Raw genomic sequence first — 24,026 nt, 5'->3', positions numbered from 1 at the left:
CTCGAGGTCAGAACAGCTCAGTCACTGAGCACCTTCAAACGACAGCTCAAGACCTTCCTCTTTAAAGAATATTTAGATTAAATTATAACTTTCTTGTTGTCGAACTTATTTACAGAATCTACAACATAGTGAATCATCGATGGTAACTTGAAAGCACGTTGTAAGTCGTTCTGGATAAGGGCGTCTGCCAAATGCGATAAATGTAAATGTAAATGTTATTAGGTTTAGGGGGCACTCACTTTGTCACACTGGGCCTTAATAATAAAATATTTCCTTTTGTGTTTATTTGTGCTGTCTTTGACTAATATTTAATATTATTTGATCATATAAAACATTTCAATGAAACTAATATGGAAAAACTTAATCAGAAAAGTAATCTGTGTACTTGTATAACAGTGTAAATGTGCACTCCCTCAAGCAGTCCCTAAACACACAGCCATAAATACCTAAACCACTGACAACAAAAGTGAGTAAAAACATAAGTGAAAAAACATACTCACTCTACCGCAATCTGAGATAATCTCAGATAATTTCCTTTTCGCTTTGAAAATACTGTATGTCTTAGACACAATAAAATCAGCTCCCCGGCAAAGAGGTTTATTAGTACACTATCAGATTTATCACCACTTATCGAAATTCGATTGCCTAGGATTAACGTTTCGTACTACATTAGATAATGTTGCCCCAACAGGATTATAGTCAGGGATAAAAAGATAATACCTTGGTATAATGATCATACAGGCTCGCTAAAGCAGATTGCCTGGAAATTAAAACATTATTGGTGGTGAAGTAAATTGATCATATTCTAAATAGCATGGAAGGAGAACCTCCTCAGCTAGAGGAAAGCTCTTATAGCTTTGGTTCCCTAAGCAGGAATAAGACCGACATAGATCACTCGATATAATCATAGTAGCAAAGATTTTCTTTAATGCCCAAATTTTTATGAATAGTGATAAAAACATAACAAACAGCTGCGTCAATATTACTATGGAAAATAATCTTCCCATAGCAGACCACCGATTAGAATGCTTCAGCCTCCTTAAAGAGCATGAATTTATTAAACTAATCTCGTCATCAAATCAATGTACTTTTATATTTGATCCTTCAAGGTAGCAGTCCTCAGACCCCTGATTAAAAAAACTGATCTTAATCACAGTCAGATTTTGAATTATAGACCAATATTCAACCCGTTTATATCTCCCGTTTATATCGAAAACTTTAGGAAAAATTGTAGCCCAGCAGCTGTGTACATACATAAACAGCAACAACATTCATGAAGTATATCAGTAGGGATTTAGACCTCGTCACTGTACTGAGACAGCGATGGTTAAAGTAGTTAATAACTTGCTGTGGGTCTCTGATCAGGGCCGCATCTCACTGCTTGTCCTGTTTTACCTTAGCACAGCGTTTGACACTTTTGATCACGCTATTCTCCTTGACAGGTTAGACAGTGTTGTTGGGATTAAGGGAATAGCCCTCGTATGGTTCAGGTCATATTTGACTGATCGGTATCAGTTTGTGGACATCAATGGTGATTCATCTTCACATAGTAAAAATGGAGTTTGGTGTTCCACAAGGTTCTGTCTTCCACTTCTTTTTGTTCTCTCTGAGGCACTGAATCAAGTGTCCAGACCTCCAGCTCTGCCCTGTACCTTTGAACATGGACAGATACTCATAATGCACTTTGGACTTTTCCACCACTACACCTATTGGACTATTTTTTCTTGGACAAATCATTACCAACCCTGCACTGACACCAATTGAAGGCTCACTCTACCCTTGAAGGGGAAAATGTCTTCCTTTCTTTTTTTTTAATGGAGTTTTTTTTTTGGAGTGCAGAAGGATCAAGTGTGCAGGGTGTCAACTGAAGGGTCAGTCTAAGCCCATACTGTTGAGGCATACTGATTTTGGGCTATTTAAGAAATAAATGTTGCTGTTGTTGTTTGAGGTGAGATTCTGTAGCTATATTTAAGTGACATTTTTAATGTATGTCCTTTAATAGACATACACAAACACACATACAAACACATATTTCTTTGTTTGATTACTCACTGTTGCACAGACAGATGATCACCATCCCCATGATGAACACACCCAGGGTAGACGATACGATGATTGTCATTATCCATGCTGTTTTCAGAGAAATCCTTCAGTTTTAATACCTTAAAAACTTTTAATAAGAACAAGTTCATGTAGCCTGTAAGTTAACATGACCTGTAGCTGAGGAGGATGGCACTGGTGTTTTTGGATTGATTCCAGAGGTGCCTGTATCTGTCTTGAGAGAGACACTCTTGTAATTTTTGCTCAAATATCTGTTATGCCATATTTGCTTAAGCCATTATACTCACCTTATTATTAAGTCTTACAGGCACTGTACTGGTTGTACCTGAGATATATGTGGTTGGTACTATGAAGGACAACCCTGCTGATTCTGACAATGCCTTAAATACATAAAGAAATAATTAATCATCACATTTTTGTATTTTTCTGTATTCATTATATTGTCAAAGAGAATCAAAGAGATCTTATTATCACTTAGACTTATGAGATCAGGATTAAGAACAACAAACAAAAGATCATTTACTTAGTTTTTTTTTACTTTAATAAATGGTGGGGGCATCAATACTGATTCTATAGTCAGCTGGCTATGGGATCATCCTGTGGCAAGATAATCCCCCAAATATAAAGCTATGCTAGAACTATGTTAAATATTGGATTTGAAAGATGTTAAGCTGTTTTATATGTCAAAGGTGTCTGATTTCATGAGTCAACAGTTCTGGTTTATAAACTAATCTATAATTTCTTTTTTTACTTTAATTGTTGGTTTGTTCTATGAATATATATATATAGAAAGAGGACACTATGCATCCAAACAAATGTCCAGGGCACCACACATAGAACAAATGAACAATGAACAAAATATTGTTGCCTCCCCATTGTTATATTAATTTTATGTTTTTTGTTTGGGTGGGGGGTGCTGGGGAATTCTTGTTCAAAATACTTTTTCAGAGAGATCCCTACCTGTGCCTATTTCAGTAATCTAAAGAGTGATATTCATTTCCACCCCTAGATAACCGCAGCGATGGTGCAAGAGGCTGGCGCATTAATCGTGAAATGTCTGCGTTGCAGAAGTTGAGCCACGGAGCAGGCACAACAAAGTCACAGTACACTCACAGGAAATAAACTCAGTTGACACCTGGAAAAAGGTCTTTCATTCAGTGTGTATAAAATATTCTTTCATTTCAGAGCACTTTTTGAAACAGAAAAAACTGCTCTGTTGTGCCTTTCTTTTTAATACTGAAACATCTTGAGAAGTAGATGTAAAATGCTTTTATTATGAGCCTCCTTGTCTATTCCCAGCCTAAAATACTATTGATGTATAAGAATCAAAATGCAAAATGCAGAATGCTTTATCCTGGCTCCCAGCAATGCTGCACCTATAATAATAGTGGTCGGGCAGTCCTAGTAAATTGGATTTCACCACACATCATCTTACATCTGATGGTCTGGTTCCAGGTGTTGTGGTGGCATAATTTTCTGAGTACCAATGATCTGAATGCTGGAAAGAGATGGTAATAGTGGTAAGGAGAACAAAAGTTTTGTAGTGATATCATGATCCTGGTCACAGCAGAATATGCCACATATATGACACAGCACAAAGGCATTTTATCTTTTTTAATTGTGTTTTGTGTGTTTCATATGTTCTTACCTAACATACTTACAGGAGCAATTGTAGGATCACTGTAGGGAAGATCTGTACTGAGAGAATTGTCTGTAACACAAGTATAATCTGGTTCAACAGAGTAATAATTCAAATGTTCAATAATTCAAACTATCACTTAATACAATATAAACCCCTAACCCTTACGCAGCAGTACAGTTTAACACTGTCCACCCTAATGAAGAGGTTTGGAGCACCAATTGGGTTCCAATTGGGTTCAAATCACTAGTTGGTTTGAGTGATCAGGACCCTTTAAATGGGCCGAGAGGGCAGAGATGGTTCCCTGTTTGGAGGCCTCTGACCCGACTGACCAGAGCACAGAGGGCTGGTTGGTGGTTGCCCCATGTTCACCCGGGGGCCGCTCTGCTCAAGTTTTTTTTTTTTTTTTGGGGGGGGGGCAGTAGAGGTTTGGAGCACCTGCTGAGGGGAAGGAGGGTCAAGCCATTATGGAGGGCAGGATAGGCAAGGGCTGCCTCCAGGGTAACAGGAGTGGTAGGAGAAACCAGCTCCCCAGAGTGGCAGAGCGACAGGGCCGGCTCAGTCCCCAAACCGCCCATTCGGACAGCATTTATAAGGTCACCTGAGGACCACAGCCTGAGGGTCCGAGACCGCCTACCTGCCTGCAGCATCGAGACAAAGTAAATGCAGGAAACGCAGGGTTCTTGTGTTTGCAACCCCCCACCCTGACACCTCCTGGGTGCCTCTGAGATTTGCCTCTTGAGGAGGGGCTCTGTCACAATCAAGCGCCACTGAGCTCAGTCAGCCGGTGCCTGTAACCTTGACACTCCCTGAATCTCTCCCAGCTGCCGCTAGTTCGGTATGAGTGGCCCTTTAAATGGGTGCATGCAGGAACCAGAGACAGTTCCTGCATTAACTAGGACTCACCTTTATGTTTCCTGACAGTAGGGAGATGCTACCTTAGTTATTGTGTTTCTTCCTTTTTGTGTTTTGGCCATTGTGCCTGGTTTTGTTTCTGTTTAAATAAATCATGTTTTCATTTGCAATTCTGCATCTCATCAATTCCCCAACTGAGCAGCACAATAGACTTCCAGTTGCTTGAATTTCAGAATCACAGCACATTGACATTCACTGCATACAGATAAATCGACAACCTTAGTTGGAATTTGTGCTTTTCCTGAAAATTATATTATTTTCAACTGAAAATCAAAAGTAATATGTGACAATCTCTGAGACTTTTTAAAAATACATTAAAACTGACTGTGTATTAAGCATTATAATGTGATCACACCAAAGCATACCTGGCTGCATAACTGAATAAACTGAAACATAATACTAACTTACTCCGGACAGTCACTGAAGTTGGTTCAGAGAGTGGAGATGTTTCTGCTTCTCCTGTTCTGCTTGTGTTAAAGGAACACTTCACTTTCAGTTCCACAGGTAAAAGTTGTTGTGCCCACTCCTGAAGTTTTGTTCCTGTGAATGAGAGCTGGCAGGACTGTGCTGACTGTGGCTGACTGTGCAGTGCAGCTTCTATTCCATCAAGGTGGAATGAACAGGAAGTGACTGGATGAGATGACCAACAGGAGATGTTAACCGTCTCGTTCTCACTGATGACTGATGGAAACACGGTGACGTTGGGTGGTTTAATCAATTGGATTCCTGTAAGAAGAAATGTCACTTTAGAGAACAAGAAGTATGATGAGAATTGATCTAAGGGCCCAATTTTTGCTGCAAGTGCAATTCACTCAATCATCTAAGGTGGGTACCATCTCTAAGTGTATCATGCAAGAAGGCAGGGATGAGCGTAACTGTGCTTGTGTGACAGAAGGGTGCCAAGTCTGACTGTTTTACTTTCATTTATCCCTAATAGTATGAGGGGCCGTTTAGGAAATATTTCAGACTTTTGTTACACAAACACATGTGAAACACACACACACATTCACATATGAAACTGACAAGCATGCATTTATACTACTGAAAACTCACACACACACATATGAAACGCTCACACAGATACATGTGAAAATGACTCTTACATGTATGTAACAAACTAAAATTAAACTTAAACTGTGTTAAAGGCCCATATAAAGTAAAGTGAATGTCATTGTGATACACAGCAGCAAAGCACACGGTGCACACAGTGAAATGTGTCCTCTACATTTAACCATCACACTTGGTGAGCAGTGGGTAGCTATGAAAGGCGCCCGGGGAGCAGTGTGTGGGGACGGTGCTTTGATCAGTGGCACCTCAGTGGCACCTTGGCGGATCGTGATTCGAAAATGGCAACCTTCTGATTACAGGGCCACTTCCTTAACCGCTAGGCCACCACTGCCCCATATAGCACTTGTGAAGCTTTTCACATGTTTGTGTAAGTGAAAACATTTCAGTGTAACCGGAAGGTAATATCGGTAATTAGATTTTGCTCACGCACAGTCCAACCAGTTAGCAACACCACTCTCCCTTCTCTTTCATCTGTATCATCAGTGTATCCGTGAAGAACTATATTATGTATTAATTGGCCCAAAACTCCCGGGAATGAACTAAGTAAAAAACAAATGAAAAAGATTTGACCCGCGACCCGGTTTACCGCTTTGAATCAGGTCGCCACACTACAGTCCATAGAACCGGTTATACTGAAATGACTTCCGGATATAGTAAAAAGTTTTCACTCACACGAACTAATGATATATGGGCGTTTCACACACTATTTCATTTTTGCTTGTTACATAAGAGTCCTTTTCACCTGTATCTGTGTGAGCATTTCAGATGTGTGTGTGTCCATTTCACCTGTATCTGTATGAGCGTTACATGAACCCCATAATTTCCTCTACATCCCATATCCCATTAAGAATAAGCCTAGTGGTGTGATTCTAAATAGGTTTGCCTTTAGTGAAACATGGAAACATGGTCACAGACCAAAATATATTTTATTTATGAACCCAAATGTAGTTTGTTTGAGGCTGGTAAGTTGGCAAAGGGTCACTTCTCTTGAGACATGTTACACGATAGAACATTACAGGCTATGGAAAGCACCACATGCATGTAACACTAAATGTACATTCTACATCAGTTTTGAGACCTACAAAACAGAGCCTTCTAAAATGACGCCAACAGTGTCAGGAAGTGTTTCAAGATTCTTGTCCCAAGCCACATCAAGAGCCAACTCCCTCCCAGACGTCTTGATTATATCACTGAGAGACCCGAGTCAGGTCAGCATCACTAGCTCCAAAACCATGAAGGACCTCTCCTGAACTAATAAACACCATTTCCTTAAGAAGGTGCCCCTCCTATCCATCTTCTACAGGAGCAAAGGATTCACATTGGATGTCCTCTACTCACCCAACTCTAACCACCCCTTGTTGTTCTTTTTGTACTTGTAACCTCACAAATAATAATTGAAAAAATCTAAATAGTGAATGTTTAAACATGTACCGGACTGATCCCACTAACACCACTAGCATTTTGGGTGGTAGTAGCCTTGTGTGCACTATGGACCAGATGACCATAAAGTCATGTTCAAACCATACTTACTACCATTGTGTCCCTGAACAACATTCACACTGCAAGTACTTTGATCACATTTGGTCAAGTGGTATTGAAAGCACTTACCTGGGATGGTGTACTTGGCACTGCGTAGAAAGTGAGGTTCTGTCTGACAGCTCACCTCCCTGCTTATTGACTTCTCCAGATGATGGAATAAATTATTTTCCTCCACTGTGAAATGGCAGGTGTATCCTCCAAGTGCATTCTTGTTTGTTTTTGTTTTAAGTAAAAGGTGTGTCCCAGCATAGAGATGGCAGTCGGTGACATTAACATAAGACTGTGGTATTTTACAAACAATACAAAACATATTTTCTTTTTTTTGCAAATTGATGACTGGTCCAGGTTCATCTGAGGGAGGAATTAAAACATTAATTTAATTTCATAAGAGCAATTAACGGTCCAGTGGATTGGAGCTCTGTTCTCAAGCATGCAGAAGATATAGCTGCTATGAAATATGATGCTTTCCATGTGATATGTGCAACAGTTGTTTCCAGGTTGCACAAGGTGTTACTGGGAGAATTTAATGTAAATGAGATGGAGCTTTAAATGAAGTAATTCCAAAAGGTACATCTATTCTACATAACAGAATAAACTGAAACATATTGTCTGGTAAAGTGCATCATTGGAAAGGGTCACTTCTCTTGAGACATGTTACACGGTAGAACATAGGCTATGGAAAGCACCACTAGGGCAGTGGTGACCTAGTGGTTAAAGAAGCAGCCCCGTAATCAGAAGGTTGCCAGTTAGAATCCCGGTCCGCCAAGGTGCCACTGAGGTGCCACTGAGCAAAGCACCACAAACTGCTCCCTAAGGGTGATGGGTTAAATGCAGAGGACATTTCACTGTGTGCACCATGTGCATCACAATGACAATCACTTCACTTAAACATTTCCCAGGTCACATGAGCTTGATCGTCAGGCCGGTGGCGCTGACATCCCACCTGATGAAGACCCTGGAGCGGCTGATCCTGGCCCAGCTTCGGCCTATGGTGAGCTCATCACTGGACCCGCTTCAGTTTGCTTACCAGCCTGGCATTGGAGTGAATGATGCCATCATCCACCTCCTACATCGTTCCCTCTCTCACCTGGAGACCGCTATGATCACTGTGAGAATCATGTTCTTTGATTTCTCCAGTGCTTTCAACACCATCTTACCCACAATCCTGAGGGACAAGCTGGAGCACACAGGAGTGGACCTTCATCTAGCCACATGGATCCTGGACTACCTCACTAACCGACCACACTATGTGAGAACTTGGGTCTGTGTGTCAGACACAGTTGTCTGCAGTACGGGGGCTCCGCAGGGAACGGTTCTTGCGCCGTTCCTCTTCACAATCTACACTGCAGACTTCTCACACAACTCCACCAACTGCTTCCTGCAGAAGTTCTCTGATGACTCTGCAATAGTCGGCCTCATCACTGATGGGGACGACAGGGAGTACATGGAACTGACAAGGGACTTTGTGGACTGGTGCCAGCAGAACTACCTCCAGATCAACACTGGAAAAACCAAAGAGCTGGTGGTAGACTTCCGCAGGCACAAACATCCTGCACTGCAACCACTGGACATCCAGGGTATGGCCATTGAGGCAGTGGAGAGCTACAAGTACCTTGGTGTTCACCTGAACAACAAACTGGACTGGACTCATAACACGAATGCACTTTATAAAAAAGGGCAGAGCAGGCTGTACCTGCTGCGGAGGCTCAGGTCTTTTGGAGTACAGGGGCTACTCCTAAAGACTTTTTATGACTCTGTAGTGGCATCAGCCATCTTTCACGGTGTGGTCTGCTGGGGTAGCAGCATCTCCGCTGGGGACAGGAAGAGGCTGAACAGGCTGATCCGGAGGGCCAGCTCTGTTCTAGGATGCCCTCTGGACCCAGTGGAGGTGGTGAGTGACAGGAGAATGGTGGCTAAGCTGTCATCCCTGTTGGACAACATCTCCCACCCCATGCAGGAAACTCTGACAGCACTGAGCAGCTCCTTCAGTGGCAGGCTACTGCACCCACGATGTGGGAAGGAGAGGTTCAGAAGGTCTTTTCTTCCAATCGCTGTCAGACTCTATAACAAAGACCTAACAGCTGACCACACACACACACAAACACACACACTTTGGCACATTCTGTTAAATTGTTAACTGTTTAAATTGTAAATTTGTACATATATACAGATACATATTTATGTTATTTTTTGTGATGCTATTACCTCTGTTTTTGCTGCTATTACCTTCTGCTTCTGTCCACTTTCTGCCGTGACAAGTGCAATTTCCCACTTGTGGGACTAATAGAGGTTTATCTTATCTTATCTTATCATTTGACATTAACTACAAATTTATCAATTTGTGGCAACTTAATTTAAATTTACATGGACCCAATCATTCCTCCTATATCCCATTAAGAATAAGCCTAGTGGTGTGATTCTAATCCGAGCTGCTGATAACTTGTGATTTCTTAGGCTGGTGACTTGGATGAACTTGTCTTCAGAAGCAGAGGTTACTCTTGGTCTTCCTTTCCTGGGTTGGTCCTCATGTGTGCCAGTTTCGTTATAGCACTTGATGGTTTTTGCGACTCCACTTGGGGACACAATCAAAGTTTTTGCAGTTTTCCGGAATGACTGACCTTCATTTCCTAATGAAGTAATGATGGCCACTCATTTTTCTTTAGTTAGCTGATTGGTTCTTGCCATAATATGAATTTTAACAGGTGTCCGATTCGGCTGTCGGCTGTGTAGTAACATGACCTCTGCACAACACAACTGATGGTCCCAACCCCATTAATGCAGCAAGAAATTCCACTAATTAACCCTGATAAGGCACACCTATGAAGGGAAAACCATTTCAGGTGACGACCTCTTGAAGCTCATCGAGAGAATGCCAAGAGTGTGTAAAGCAGTAATCAGAGCAAAGGGCGGCTGTGTTGAAGAAACTAGAATATAAAACACGTTTTCAGTTATTTAACCCACATGGGTTTGATGCCTTCAGTGAGAATCTACCAATGTAAATGGTCCTGAAAATATGAAATATGATGTTTTCAAAATGTTGGTGATATGTGCAACAGTTGTTTCCAGGTTGCACAAGGTGTTACTGTGATAATTTAATATAAATGAGATGGAGCTGAGGTTGTGGGCTTTAAATGAAATAATTCCAAATGCACATCTATTACCAAAGACCACGGGTGAAGTGGAGACGGGGAAGTGAAAGGATCACTAACACGGGGACACTCCACACACAACCATCACTCAACTCGCAAGGCACCTCAGCCCAATACCATTTAAAACCACTGGCCAGACACCGTCCTCACTCGCGCACTCACACCCACGTTCATACTCACTCACTCTTCTTACACACCGGGGCAGTGGTTGGTCTGCAAGTGCCCCGGGACCGGCGGTCGTGCTGAGCTATTCAGCTTTTTAAAGTACCTTGTAATAGGGCCGCTGCTGAGAGTGTTCGAGTGGATTAGTGTGGAGCTCCGCCGAGCGTGATTAAAATAGTATAATTTTATACTATTTTCATAGGTGAACCGTCGGTTTCGCTTTGGTCAGAAAGGAATCTGCACACATATAATATAATTACCAGAAATGGCTGGTAAATTGTCCAGAGGAAAACAAACTACTCTTCAGACTACGAGGCCTGCGGCGCAACCTCTGACCTCAGGCTCGCCTGTTCAGGGCCGCGCTGAAGATTCTGGAACGGACGCAGCCGCGTTAGCGATTAACGTCGAGTCTTTTAAAGCTGAACTTCTGTCCGCGCTGCGAGTGGATTTGGTCGATGCCTTAAAAACTCAGGTCCGGGCGGTGTTGGAGAGTGAGCTGGCTTCTATTAAATCAGACGTAAGAGCGGTCGGGCTGCATTAATCAGATGGCAGCTCCGCGGGGGTGAAGTTTGGCATTCTGTATCCTGCTCGACTCAGAATCATCCATCTGAATACCGAGAAAACGTTCTCCTCTCCAGAGGAGGCCCGAGCCTTCATCTCTCGACGCTTTGAGGGACATCCAGGTGGTGAATGACTTTTCTTTTCGCCTGTTTTGAATACGAAAGTATAGGAAGTACAGTATTCTCTATTTAGGTATTTTCTGTAAAACTGGTCTGATTCATGATTGACAAAATTCTGGTTAAAATATCACACCCATACTGTGTACATGTTCAATTTGAGCTGATTTATTGGTGTCCTTTAGAATCCATACCAGTCCTCATGGAACTATTACATATACAGGGAGTGCAGAATTATTAGGCAAGTTGTATTTTTGTGGAATAATTTTATTATTGAACAACAACCATGTTCTCAATGAACCAAAAAAACTCATTAATATCAAAGCTGAATGTTTTTGGAAGTAGTTTTTAGTTTGTTTTTATTTTTAGCTATTTTAGGGGGATATCTGTGTGTGCAGGTGACTATTACTGTGCATAATTATTAGGCAGCTTAACAAAAAACAAATATATACCCATTTCAATTATTTATTTTTACCAGTGAAACCAATATAACATCTCCACATTCACAAATATACATTTGACATTCAAAAACAAAACAAAAACAAATCAGTGACCAATATAGCCACCTTTCTTTGCAAGGACACTCAAAAGCCTGCCATCCATGGATTCTGTCAGTGTTTTGATCTGTTCACCATCAACATTGCGTGCAGCAGCAACCACAGTCTCCCAGACACTGTTCAGAGAGGTGTACTGTTTTCCCTCCTTGTAAAACTCACATTTGATGATGGACCACAGGTTCTCAATGCGGTTCAGATCAGGTGAACAAGGAGGCCATGTCATTAGTTTTTCTTCTTTTATACCCTTTCTTGCCAGCCACGCTGTGGAGTACTTGGACGCGTGTGATGGAGCATTGTCCTGCATGAAAATCATGTTTTTCTTGAAGGATGCAGACTTCTTCCTGTACCACTGCTTGAAGAAGGTGTCTTCCAGAAACTGGCAGTAGGACTGGGAGTTGAGATTGACTCCATCCTCAACCCAAAAAGGCCCCACAAGCTCATCTTTGATGATACCAGCCCAAACCAGTACTCCACCTCCACCTTGCTGGCGTCTGAGTCGGACTGGAGCTCTCTGCCCTTTACCAATCCAGCCACGGACCCATCCATCTGGCCCATCACGACTCACTTTCATTTCATCAGTCCATAAAACCTTAGAAAAATCAGTCTTGAGATATTTCTTGGCCCAGTCTTGACGTTTCAGCTTGTGTGTCTTGTTCAGTGGTGGTCATCTTTCAGCCTTTCTTAACTTGGCCATGTCTCTGAGTATTGCACACCTTGTGCTTTTGGGCACTCCAGTGATGTTGCAGCTCTGAAATATGGCCAAACTGGTGGCAAGTGGCATCTTAGCAGCTGCACGCTTGACTTTTCTCAGTTCATGGGCAGTTATTTTGCGCCTTGGTTTTTCCACTCGCTTCTTGCAACCCTGTTGAATATTTTGAATGAAACGCTTGATTGTTCGATGATCACGCTTCAGAAGCTTTGCAATTTTAAGAGTGCTGCATCCCTCTGCAAGATATCTCACTATTTTTGACTTTTCTGAGCCTGTCAAGTCCTTCTTTTGACCCATTTTGCCAAAGGAAAGGAAGTTGCCTAATAATTATGCACACCTGATATAGGGTGTTGATGTCATTAGACCACACCCCTTCTCATTACAGAGATGCACATCACCTAATATGCTTAATTGGTAGTAGGCTTTTGAGCCTATACAGCTTGGAGTAAGACAACACGCATGAAGAGGATGATGTGGACAAAATACTCATTTGCCTAATAATTCTGCACTTCCTGTAGTTTAATTTCAGGCTACAAACAGATTTTTTCTAAAAGCACCATTTCGCAGGTTAATCAGTTAGCAATGTCACTGGATCTTAGTTCCTTTCCATTCCAAGCAGGTTGTGGAATTTACCTATCTGGGAAATAATGTCCCCCGTTCTTATAAGGACCTTTATGCGCGCAATTTTAAAACTCTACTTGAGCGTACAAAAAACGATTTCTCACGATTGCCCATTTCTTCGGCTGGAAGAGTGAATACCATTAAGATGGTAGTCCTACCACGCTTTCTGTATTTATTCCAAATTATTCCTATTTTCCTACCCAATTCTGTCTTCAATGACTTGAGGTCTTTGATTTCTTCATTTGTGTGGAATAAATCTGTCCCGCGGATGAGGAATATTTTCCTTGAGCAGCAGGTGGTATGGGTTTGCCAAACTTCATGTATTACTATTGGGCAGCAAACATAAGTAAATTAATATACTGGATCTTTGCGTGGCGTGATAATCCTGGCCCTGCTTGGGCAGACATGGAATTGCGAGGTGATTCAGGGCTTTGTCCTATTTCCTTAATGAGCACTCCTACATCTATGCAGCCATACATACAGCCACGTCTCCTTAATCCTGTAGTAAAACACTCACTTAAGATTTGGCTCCAGTTTAGGAAACATTTTCGTATAAAGCAACTAAGCTTATTTTCTCCCCTTTTGAATAACCATGTTTTCTTACCGTCCCAAACGGATGCAGCATTTCAAACCTGGCACAACAATGGCTTGATCTTTATCAAAGACCTCTTCGCTGAAGGAACGCTTATGACATTCGAAACATTGCAAAAAAGTTACAATATTCCCAAATCTCATTTCTATAGATTCCTACAGATTAGAAGTTTTGTGAGCAAACACTTTAGATCTTTACATTCACCGGCTAATTCACCTGCAGATGAAATTCTTGCTCTGAGCCCCTTTATGAGAGGCAATATATCAAAATTATATACTCTGATCCAGAACATTTATTCACCCTCATGGGAGAAAACTAAAGTGGCATGGGAACAGGATCTTAACATTGTAGTTACGGGTGAGAGCTGGCAACAGTGCCTAGAAGCTATTCATACCTCCTCGGTCTGTATTAGACAATGATTGATCCAGTTTAAAGTACTACATCGTCTACACTACTCATTACATAAGCTAGCAAAAATATTTCCTAATACCAGCTCAGAGTGCCTACGATGTCACCAAACGCCAGCTACTTTAGGCCACATGTTCTGGAACTGCCAGTCATTGTACAATTTCGGGGAAAATATTTGCATAGTCTTGTAATCCTTATGTAATAGAACGATTGAACCTACAGATAGAATTCTTACGATATCTCAAGCCAAGGTGGTAGCTTTCGCCTCATTAATGTCCAGAAGACTTATTCTTCTGTTGTGGAAATCAGACAAACCCCCCTCTTTCAATGGTTGGATTAAGGAAATGCTCTCCATGTTGCAGTTGGAAAAACTGCAATGCAATCAAGCTAAGTTCAAGGAGATATGGTCTCCATTTATTGATTATGTTAAATAATCCGGTTTAAGTCCAGAATAGACATTTCTTAATGCATATACAAAGTAAAATACTACAACACTGAGAGGAGACTGCTTCCCTTTCCTTTTTTTAAAAATTATTATTATTATTATTTATTTATTCTTATTTATTTATTTCTCTTCTTGCTGTTTGATGGGTGGGACTGAGGGTGGTGGGTGGATATTGGTCAATAGCTGTTATTTGTTTGTTGTTGAAAAATTGAAAATCACAAATAAAGCATAAAAAAGTACCTTGTAATGCTTTCTGCATGAAAGGAGCTATATTAATCACGTTTGATTACTTGATGGCTTGATTTGATTGATTGATGTATGGTCGGTCTGCCTACTTGAAGAACATTTATTGATGTTTATTTTTCTTTGTGTTACCGAGTTGTGCTATGGAGTTTTTAAGTGGTTTTTTTTTTTTAGTTTTTTGTATTTTATTGCAATTCTGTTTTTTCCGTAATTAATAAAGTGTAATATACCATAAATCTTCATATTTCTCTTACTTAGCCCTCATGTGGTGTTATTGTTAGAGTTTAGCTGTGGTAATTAGTGACAGACATTGCCAGCATTCAAAAGAAGCACAGCAGAAGCACTTTCATTCAGTCTCTTTCTGTCTTGTTTTTCATATGCAGTAAACCATGAGGCAGGACCAAAAGCTGCTTCTGTTTCAGCTCCACTGTTTGACAGTTTCACTTCTTGAAAATTTTAGTTACACTCTTGCTAACTGTAACCCTTCAATGTGAGAGTGTGTCAGATATACAGTACAGGTCAAAAGATTGGACACACCTTCTCATTCAATGTGTTTTCTTTATTTTCATGACCATTTACATTCTTAGATTCTCACTGAAGGCATCAAAACTATGAACACATGTGGAGTTATGTACCTAACAAAAAAAGGTGAAATAACTGAAAACTGAAATAACTGTTTTATATTCTAGTTTCTACAAAATTGCCACCCTTTGCTCTAATTACTGCATTGGGTGGTAGTAGCCTAGAGGGTAACACACTCGCCTGTGAACCAGAAGACCCAGTTTCAAATCCCACTTACTACCATTGTGTCCCTGAGCAAGACACAGGGGGGACTGTCCCTGTAACTACTGACTGCGTCTGATAAATGCTGTAAATGTAAATGAGATGCACCAATCTGCAGGGCGGTTATAAGGCACTGTTGAGCAGCCCACCGGGGCTGCAACATTTTACGTGGACTGTACGACTTACTTGTAACGCCTGCGGGTTACTTTTTGTTCTGCCCTTTTATTTTCCCAGTTTTTTGGCCCTCATTTTTTTTTTCTTTATTGTTAATAAATAATTGTTTCCCAGTATGTCCCGCCTCTGTGCTTCCTTCCCCCTTCAGATCACAGACGTGACAGAATGTTGCAGCCCCTACCTAAAGCAAAGAGCAAAAAGGCACTCAGCCAGTCGTGGTGAGTGCGGGCGCCAGCGGGGAGCACTGGAGGGTCGCCCGTGGGGTCGGGGCGTTCCGCTAAGAGACATGCCAGGACTGGGATATGCCCCCCAAGAGATGGTTGAGCAGTGTCTTCCCGGTGGGATGAGGGTCGGACCGTGGTGGGCAGTGCCACAGTGTGACGGCAATCCCAGCGCCCCAGCCTTCTGCAGAGAACGTCCACCACCCTCCATGCAACAAGCCCACCACCATCTCCAGCAAAGCGCCCAGCCCCCTGTGGGGGCCCCCACAGAACCCCAGGGAGGAAGTTCCTGACCAGTCCAGGATGAGGTGGACAAGCCCAGAAATATCTCTTTGATTGATTAAATCCCTCCTCCTGCCACTTCCGGTTTCCGGTGCTGCACTATCTGGTGTGTTTGGCGCGAGACTGTATTACGTCCAAGGACTTCCTGAACCACAGAATTAATCACCAAAAACGTAAGTTATGGCTCCCTCGTTAATTCCATGTGCAGTGTGTGAAATGTACAGCTTGTGAGGATTTCACCTGTGGGAAGTGTAGGAGATTAGTTGAAATGACAGAGAAAATAGCCGAGCTAGAGGAGCGCATCCGAAATTTATATTTAATTAGGGAAACAGAAGTCTTTATTGACTCTTTTCTAGTTCCGGACACGCACCAGCCCAGTCAGGCGGTGAGTGTGTCTACCCCGGCGCCGGTACCAGTAGCGCCCTCCGGACAGCAGGGCAGTTGGGTGACGGCTCGGCTTCCGTGGCGACCCGCCAAGCTCCCCCACCCCCTGGGCACCACACACCGGTTCGCGTTCAGAACCGCTTCTCCCCCCTCAGCGAGGCATCCGCTGGGTCCTACAGTCCACCGGCTCTAGTCATTGGCGACTCTATAGTTCGAAACGTGAGGATACCGGCACCAGCGAATAAAATCCTGTGTTTTCCTGGAGCCAGAGCGCCCGACATCCGCGCAAATTTAAAATCGCTGGCAAAGAATAACCGCAGGTACTCCAGTATAGCGATTCACGTCGGCGCTAACGACGTCCGGCTACGCCAGTCGGAAATAACTAAAGATCATTTTATAGAGATGCTTGAACTGGCTAAAACGATGTCGGATAAAGTAATCTGCTCTGGCCCATTACCGCAGTTTCGGCGTAGCGACGAGACCTGTAGCAGGCTCCTCGACATAAATCGCTGGTTGTCGGAGTGGTGTCCAAAAAATAAAGTGGGCTTTATTAATAACTGGCCAATATTTAGGGGGAAGCCTGGTCTGTTTGGGCGAGACGGCATCCACCCCAACTGGGCGGGTGCCACTCAGTTGTCTAAAAAATTGGCTCATAGTCTTAGAACCAAAAAACAAAACTGACTCGCCAGAGCCGAGACCAGGCAGCAGACAGACCGGCTAAACCGAGCATCTGCCATTTGCGTAGAGCCGCCACCCAGCGTGTATTATATTGACACTGTGTCTGTACCTCGCTCTATTAAAACAAGAGATTCTACAAGAAACGTTAATAATAAAACTCATAAATATGCTGACACTGTGTCTGTTCCACGGGCTGGGCGAGGTGTCTGTTTCAGCAACTTACTACCCGTTACTATCACTCCTTCTGAACCTACCACCAGCACCCCCGACATAAGAATAGGATTATTAAATGTTAGATCTCTCACACCTAAAACGCTCATTGTCAATTAAATGATTACAGATCAGGGGTTCGATGTACTGTGCCTGACCGAAACTTGGTTAAAACAAAACAAATTTGTAGCATTGAATGAGTCTAGTCCTCCTGGATACAGCTATGTACACCAACCTCCCTTAACTGGAAGAGGAGGTGGCGTCGCAGTCATTTATAAGGATAACATCAGTATTACTCATAAACCCGGACAAGGATTTAACTCTTTTGAGATTCTACATACCAATATAACTCATGTAGTCTCACAAAATAAAAATCCTAAATTCATTCCATTGATTATTATTTATAGACCCCCTGGACCTTATTCTGAGTTTCTTAGTGAATTTACAGATTTTGTCTCCAACTTAGTTGTATCTGTGGATAAAGCCCTAATTGTCGGCGACTTTAACATCCACTGTGATAAATTAGAAGACTCACTAAGAACAGCATTCCTGTCTTTATTAGACTCAGTTGGAGTTAACCAACATATAACAGGACCTACTCACGAAGGTGGTCACACGCTCGATCTTGTGTTGACCTTCGGTTTAAATATAGAAGATATAGTTACTCTTCCGCAATCTGAAATGATCTCAGATCATTTCCTCATCGCTTTTAAAATATGTCTCAGACACAACAAACTCAATCCCCCTCGTTATAGAGACAATTACATCAAGTACGGCACAGAGGTTTATTAATACCTTACCAGATTTATCAACGCTGATAAACTCACCGTCAGACCCCGCTGAACTCGACCAAGCAACCAAATGTCTAGAATTAACACTGCGTAGTACGTTAGACAATGTCGCTCCCCTCAAAAGGAAGATAGTAAGAGATAAAAACTTAATTCCTTGGTATAATGATCACACACGCTCGCTTAAGAAGACCGCCCGGAAATTAGAACGCAAATGGTGTCAAAGTAAATTAAACGTATTCCGAATAGCTTGGAAGGAGAGCCTACTTAACTATAAGAACTTAGCGCGACTCGATCAACGTATCTGTCCTCGTTAATAGACAAAAACAAAAATAATCCCGGATTCCTGTTTAAAACTATAGCCAAACTAACCAGGAATAAGACAGAAACGGATACTACCACTCAATATCATCATAGTAGCGATGATTTTATGAATTTCTTTAATACTAAAATTGTCGCGAATAGAGAGAAGATTAAAAGCACAACAAATAGCTCAGCCGATATTTCCATGGAAAATAATCTTCTAATAGATGACCACCGATTAGAACGATTCAACCTTATTAAAGAGCATGAATTAATCAAATTAATCTCGTTGTCAAATCAATGTACTTTGGATCCGATTCCAACAAGGTTCCTTAAGCAAACAGCACCCAAAATTATAAATTCTAAATCCTCAAAATTGTTAACTCGTCGCTTAGCACCGGCCACGTACCAAGTTCGTTCAAGGTAGCAGTCATTAGACCCCTGATTAAAAAGCCGGATCTTGATCGCAGTCAGCTTTCAAATTATAGACCGATATCCAACCTTCCGTTCATATCAAAAATCTAACCTCATAGCACTGAGACAGCGCTGGTTAAAGCTGACTGCGCCTCTGATCAGGGACGCATCTCGCTGCTTGTCCTGCTTGATCTGAGTGCAGCGTTTGACACTATCGATCACGCTATTCTCCTTGCCAGGTTAGAGAATGTTATTGGGATTAAGGGAACAGCCCTTGAATGGTTCAGATCATATTTGACCAACTGATATCAGTTTGTGGACATCAATGGTGTTTCGTCTTCACATAGTAAAGTCGAGTTTGGTGTTCCACAAGGTTCTGTCCTAGGTCCGTTACTTTTTTCTCTATACATGTTACCTTTAGGCGACGTCATCCGCAAACACGGTATTAGCTTTCATTGCTACGCTGACGACACACAGCTGTATCTATCAGCAATGCCAGATCAGAGGCAGCAGCTGAACAAAATAGAGAATTGTCTGAAGGACATTAGACAGTGGATGCTCACCAACTTTCTCCTGTTAAACCCTGACAAGACAGAAGCGCTTGTACTTGGGCCTCAAGCAGCCAGGCATAAACTGGCTTACTACACAATAACCCTGGATAGCCTTTCTATCTCACCGAGTATTGAAGAGAAGGATCTAGGTGTCATCATTGATGCAGGTCTCTCATTCAATTTGCACGTAGATAATGTCACTAGGATAGCATTCTTTCACCTTAGAAATATTGCGAAAACAAGAAATATCATTTCAATGCATGATGCAGAAAAGTTGGTCCCTGCATTTATTACATCAAGGTTAGATTACTGCAATGCATTATTGTCTGGATGCTCTAGTAGGTGTATGAGTAAACTCCAGCTAGTTCAGAATGCTGCAGCCAGAGTTCTAACTAGAACTAGGAAATTTGACCACATCACCCCAGTCTTACAATTACTGCACTGGTTACCCATCAAATTTAGGATTGACTACAAAATCCTAAGTGCAGTAAGAGGTCACCAGAGGGCCCAGGACCACCTTCCTGCGCGGGGCAGGGAGGGACATGAGAAGCGTCAGATGTTGCGGCCCTGACTTTTGTGTGCAGTTTGGAGGGACTGAGGCCGCCATGCAGGACGACGTCAGGTGGAAGGACACAGAAGGGCAGGAGCCCTGTGGTTGCCGCCATCCACCCCGCCTCCTCCGCTGATGTTACTGCTGGGGCTCCGAGGACGTAGCCCAAGGAGGGGGGGGGGGGGGCTCTGTCACGATTGGGAGCACCTGGAGATGCACCTGGCACTATCTGCGACATTTTTATGTGGACCGTACTACTTACTTGTGTGTCACATGACTGCGGGTTAGTTTTTGTTCTCCCCTTTTGTTTCCCCCTTTTTCGGCTCTCGTGCCATTTTTCTTTATTGTCAATAAATCATTGTATCAACGATACTTTTAGACAGTTGTAATTAGTTGTCTTTGTGATCCGATTCTATGGACATAATGTACATACCAATTGCTTGAAAACATACAAAATTAACAGATGAAATGAATGGAGAGTTTTTTTCTGGCATTAATAGTATGGAAAATAAAATGGTTTCCACTGATATAAATATTTTCACTCCAGTGTACAGTCATTAAGAAATGAAAGCCCAGCCTCTTCTCTATGGTTTTTACATATCAGGGCACAATATAAATCATGTGTTTTTTCCAGGTAATAAAGTGATTTAAATCTAACCTGAAGTGTTCAGAAACATACTGCATATTATTTATCAAACAAAAAAAAAGCCAAAATGGAAAAGGCAGATGTGCTGCTTCCACAAGATTTAAGAAGGTGAATGCAGGCAGGTAATTAATAAAACATCAGTGAGTGTGACCACCTCTATAAAAGCAGGTGATTGGGTAGTTTGCTGGTCTTTTTGTAGGTCATTTTGTCTTTGGAAAGAAGCACTTCACAGTTGGTGCCGCACCACAGAGTGGGCAAAATATCCTCCACAGTGTGAGAGTTTCATAAAGTCATATAAAAACCACTTGCTAAAGTTTGTTCTACAAGCTGTTGAATCATGGAATGTTCTTTGTTCTTCTAGCTAGTGTTTCAGATAGACATTTAGTTTTCATTTTATAAATTCTTACTTACCTTGAGCCAGTAAGAACTTGGAAATACCTAAAACGTAATCAGTATAGATGACAAAAAGATTTCCTGCAAAGATCTTATTGCTAATGTTTTAGGTACATAAAGCTATATTAGGTACATACAGCTATAATATGCGTTAGCAGATTGTGGACAGTAGCCTACTGTGTCCTTCTTTGCCTTGCCAAATAATAATTTCTACTGCATACATGTTAACTATTGTAAGAATAATTAAGTGTTATTCAAAAAACTGCAAAATATTCCAAAATTTCAGAGACTTACCACAAAGAATTATTAGTTGCAGAACAATGGAGCTTATGTGTTCCATTTTACCATGAAAATAATTTGTAATTATCTCTGGTGAAGCTAATGGAAACAACTCAAAAACGCAAAACTACAAGTACTGAACTCAGAGAGGAAATGGTTGTGCATTAACCACAGTTCGAGTCTTAGGTGTGCACTTCCTCTGGCTATTCTGAACTCTATGGCTGTATTTTTGAGGTACTATTTTGCGATGTGGGCACTACTAATGTCAAAACAGATAAAAGACAAGCCTTAATTACTAGTTACTTATTTAGTAAGAACTTGCTCTCACAGACCTATTTATTAATGTGTAATTATTTCTGAATGTCATGACTGTCTTACAGGACAAGGCACTATTACAAATGTATTTAAAGAAAACATAACATAATTAGGACCGGGGCAAATGACAAACAAATATATGGTGTTACTTGCTCATTTGGTGTGATTTTAAACATTCCCTATGTGCAGTGTCTTATATTCAGAGGTGGCTAGTAACAAATTACATTCGCTCTGTTACATTAATTTGAGTAACTTTTTGAAAAAAGGTAATTCCAAGAGTAGGTTTTGTGCACATTTGTGAATAAGAAAATCTTACTTCACTACATTGAGCAACACTCAACATACTTGTTACCATTTATATGCTTTATTTTTTCCAGACAGATGCCACCAGTAGACACTTAACTAAATTAAATGAAGTTAAATGAAGAATTTTATTATTAAGAGATTGCCGCCTAATCTAAATAACTGGTTGGGTCACCCTTATTTCCGGCAACTGCAATCTAACATTTGCAATAACTTGCAATGAAATTGCAAGGCCTGGATGGTGCAGGGGATGTTTGCTTCCGGGACCCAGGCTGCTTTGCTGAGCTGATTGAGCTGCTGCTGGATGGCATGCAGCGATTCCCATACAGCTGGCAGACTTCTGGGTTGAGCATTGCGGGGGCGGGTTCCACGGGTGACGCGGTGAGTGCAGCTCCGCCCATGAGAGAGTCATTATGGCCATAAACATAAAAAAAACCATGTAGCATAACCACGAACTAAACAGAATAATGCAGGACAAGGGAGTGAGGGAGAAAACCACCATATCAGGGTTTATAAAGGGTTCTAACCGTCCATGCCAAACAAGCAGAACCCGTGTGTGTATGTGGCTGGCTGCACCTGGATAGTCCAGGGCGGCCTTGGGATCACAAACAGGCTTCCGTCATATATCTACCCTTGTCACACCTGGAGGTCGGACAGGGATGAATCGTGGAAGCTGGACATTGGGGTAACAGAGGACAAGACTGGCTCAAGGGCCAAATGTCCCTGTTCAATGAGCCTTCGGTGGTAGCAATTAAGACGTATTTATCAGGCCCAGCCACTGTGCGTCACTACCCTGCAGTTTGTATTTTACTCGCTATAAAGATAATGAGAAGACAATCTTAACCCTCCTGTTATGTTCGTTTCTTAGGAACACCAATAATGTTACATTTACATTTACATTTACAGCATTTATCAGACGCCCTTATCCAGAGCGACTTACAATCAGAAGTTACAGGGACAGTCCCCCTGGAGCAACTTAGGGTTAAGTGTCTTGCTCAGGGACACAATGGTAGTAAGTGGGATTTGAACCTGGGTCTTCTGGTTCACAGGCGAGTGTCTTACCCACTAGGCTACTACCACCCTACCACCCATGTCCCTGGGTCAATTTGACCCGGGACATGTTTACTTATCCAAAAGTGTCAGAAACCAAAAAATCCCAATAAACATAATTTATATTTCATTATTAACTCCATTACTAACCATTTCAATCAATATCATGGTTCAATGAGGATAATTCACTTGTTTTTCATAAAAACTGCATTTTTAATTTTTTTAAATGTATGTTGGAAATACCTACATATAAACCAAAATAGTTTTACATGACATTGATGATTTAAAAATTTTATTTTTATGCATGTTTAATGCATAGCTGGTGTTTGCATCACATGCTGCCCAGATTTTTATGCCATATTTGGCTGGTTTGGAAGGCATATGTTGCCCAAAAGGGCAGCGACCTCTGAATGCCACTAGCCTTTCATCCACTGTGACATTAGGGCCTGGGTTATAGAGTAGAGGAAGTTGCTCTACCCACTTGTCCCACACTGTCCTAACAGCTGCCAGCTTGTCTCTCTCCCCTCTGACAGTCCTTGTCTCTCGATTATCGAATCGGATTACTTTGGAGAAAATGTGAAAAGTCTCCAGAGACATTGTGGCACGAAATATAGCCCTGCCTATCTCTGCATCCCACAGACTGGCTGTTGATTCATCCTTTGATTTGTAGACCCCAGCCAGGATGAGGACTCCCAAATATGCATGTATGCACTTCTCCCCCAAAACACGCCTGCCTTCTAAATTTGTCACTTCAAGAATGATTTTCTGTATTGAGTTGGTCATGACAAGCTCAAAAGCTGACTTGATGTCTGTTACACGAGTCACTGCCATCCTAGTGGGCCCTGGCACTGTCTTTATTATGTTTTCTGCAGACAGTTTTGCCTGACGCATATTTGGGGATGAAGACCACTGTATTT

At 41.8% G+C, this 24,026-nt stretch overlaps 1 protein-coding gene across 2 annotated transcripts in view; it reads right to left on the bottom strand.

The window, feature by feature from the left end:
* LOC114780167 (uncharacterized) overlaps positions 1–24,026 on the bottom strand; it is a 31,773-nt gene that overhangs the window by 6,010 nt on the left and 1,737 nt on the right. The window contains exons 1-9 of one of the 2 annotated variants that reach the window (XM_028967615.1): positions 21,457–21,567; positions 21,181–21,207; positions 7,292–7,573; positions 5,024–5,341; positions 3,723–3,772; positions 3,497–3,559; positions 2,349–2,441; positions 2,215–2,275; positions 2,053–2,130 (exon numbers count right to left, since the gene is read on the bottom strand). In XM_028967615.1, coding sequence (XP_028823448.1) covers positions 2,053–2,130; positions 2,215–2,275; positions 2,349–2,441; positions 3,497–3,559; positions 3,723–3,772; positions 5,024–5,341; positions 7,292–7,573; positions 21,181–21,207; positions 21,457–21,502 — 1,018 coding nt within the window. In that variant the 5' untranslated portion in view covers positions 21,503–21,567. Of the gene's footprint in view, positions 1–2,052; positions 2,131–2,214; positions 2,276–2,348; positions 2,442–3,496; positions 3,560–3,722; positions 3,773–5,023; positions 5,342–7,291; positions 7,574–21,180; positions 21,208–21,456; positions 21,568–24,026 lie in introns of those variants that run through there. The other variant, XM_028967616.1, reaches the window with a different exon arrangement.

Source organism: Denticeps clupeoides, chromosome 2, assembly GCF_900700375.1.
Source record: "Denticeps clupeoides chromosome 2, fDenClu1.1, whole genome shotgun sequence".
NCBI lineage: Eukaryota > Metazoa > Chordata > Actinopteri > Clupeiformes > Denticipitidae > Denticeps > Denticeps clupeoides.
The sequence above is the reverse complement of the archived record's forward strand: the minus strand, read 5'-3'. Positions and strand labels throughout refer to the sequence as shown.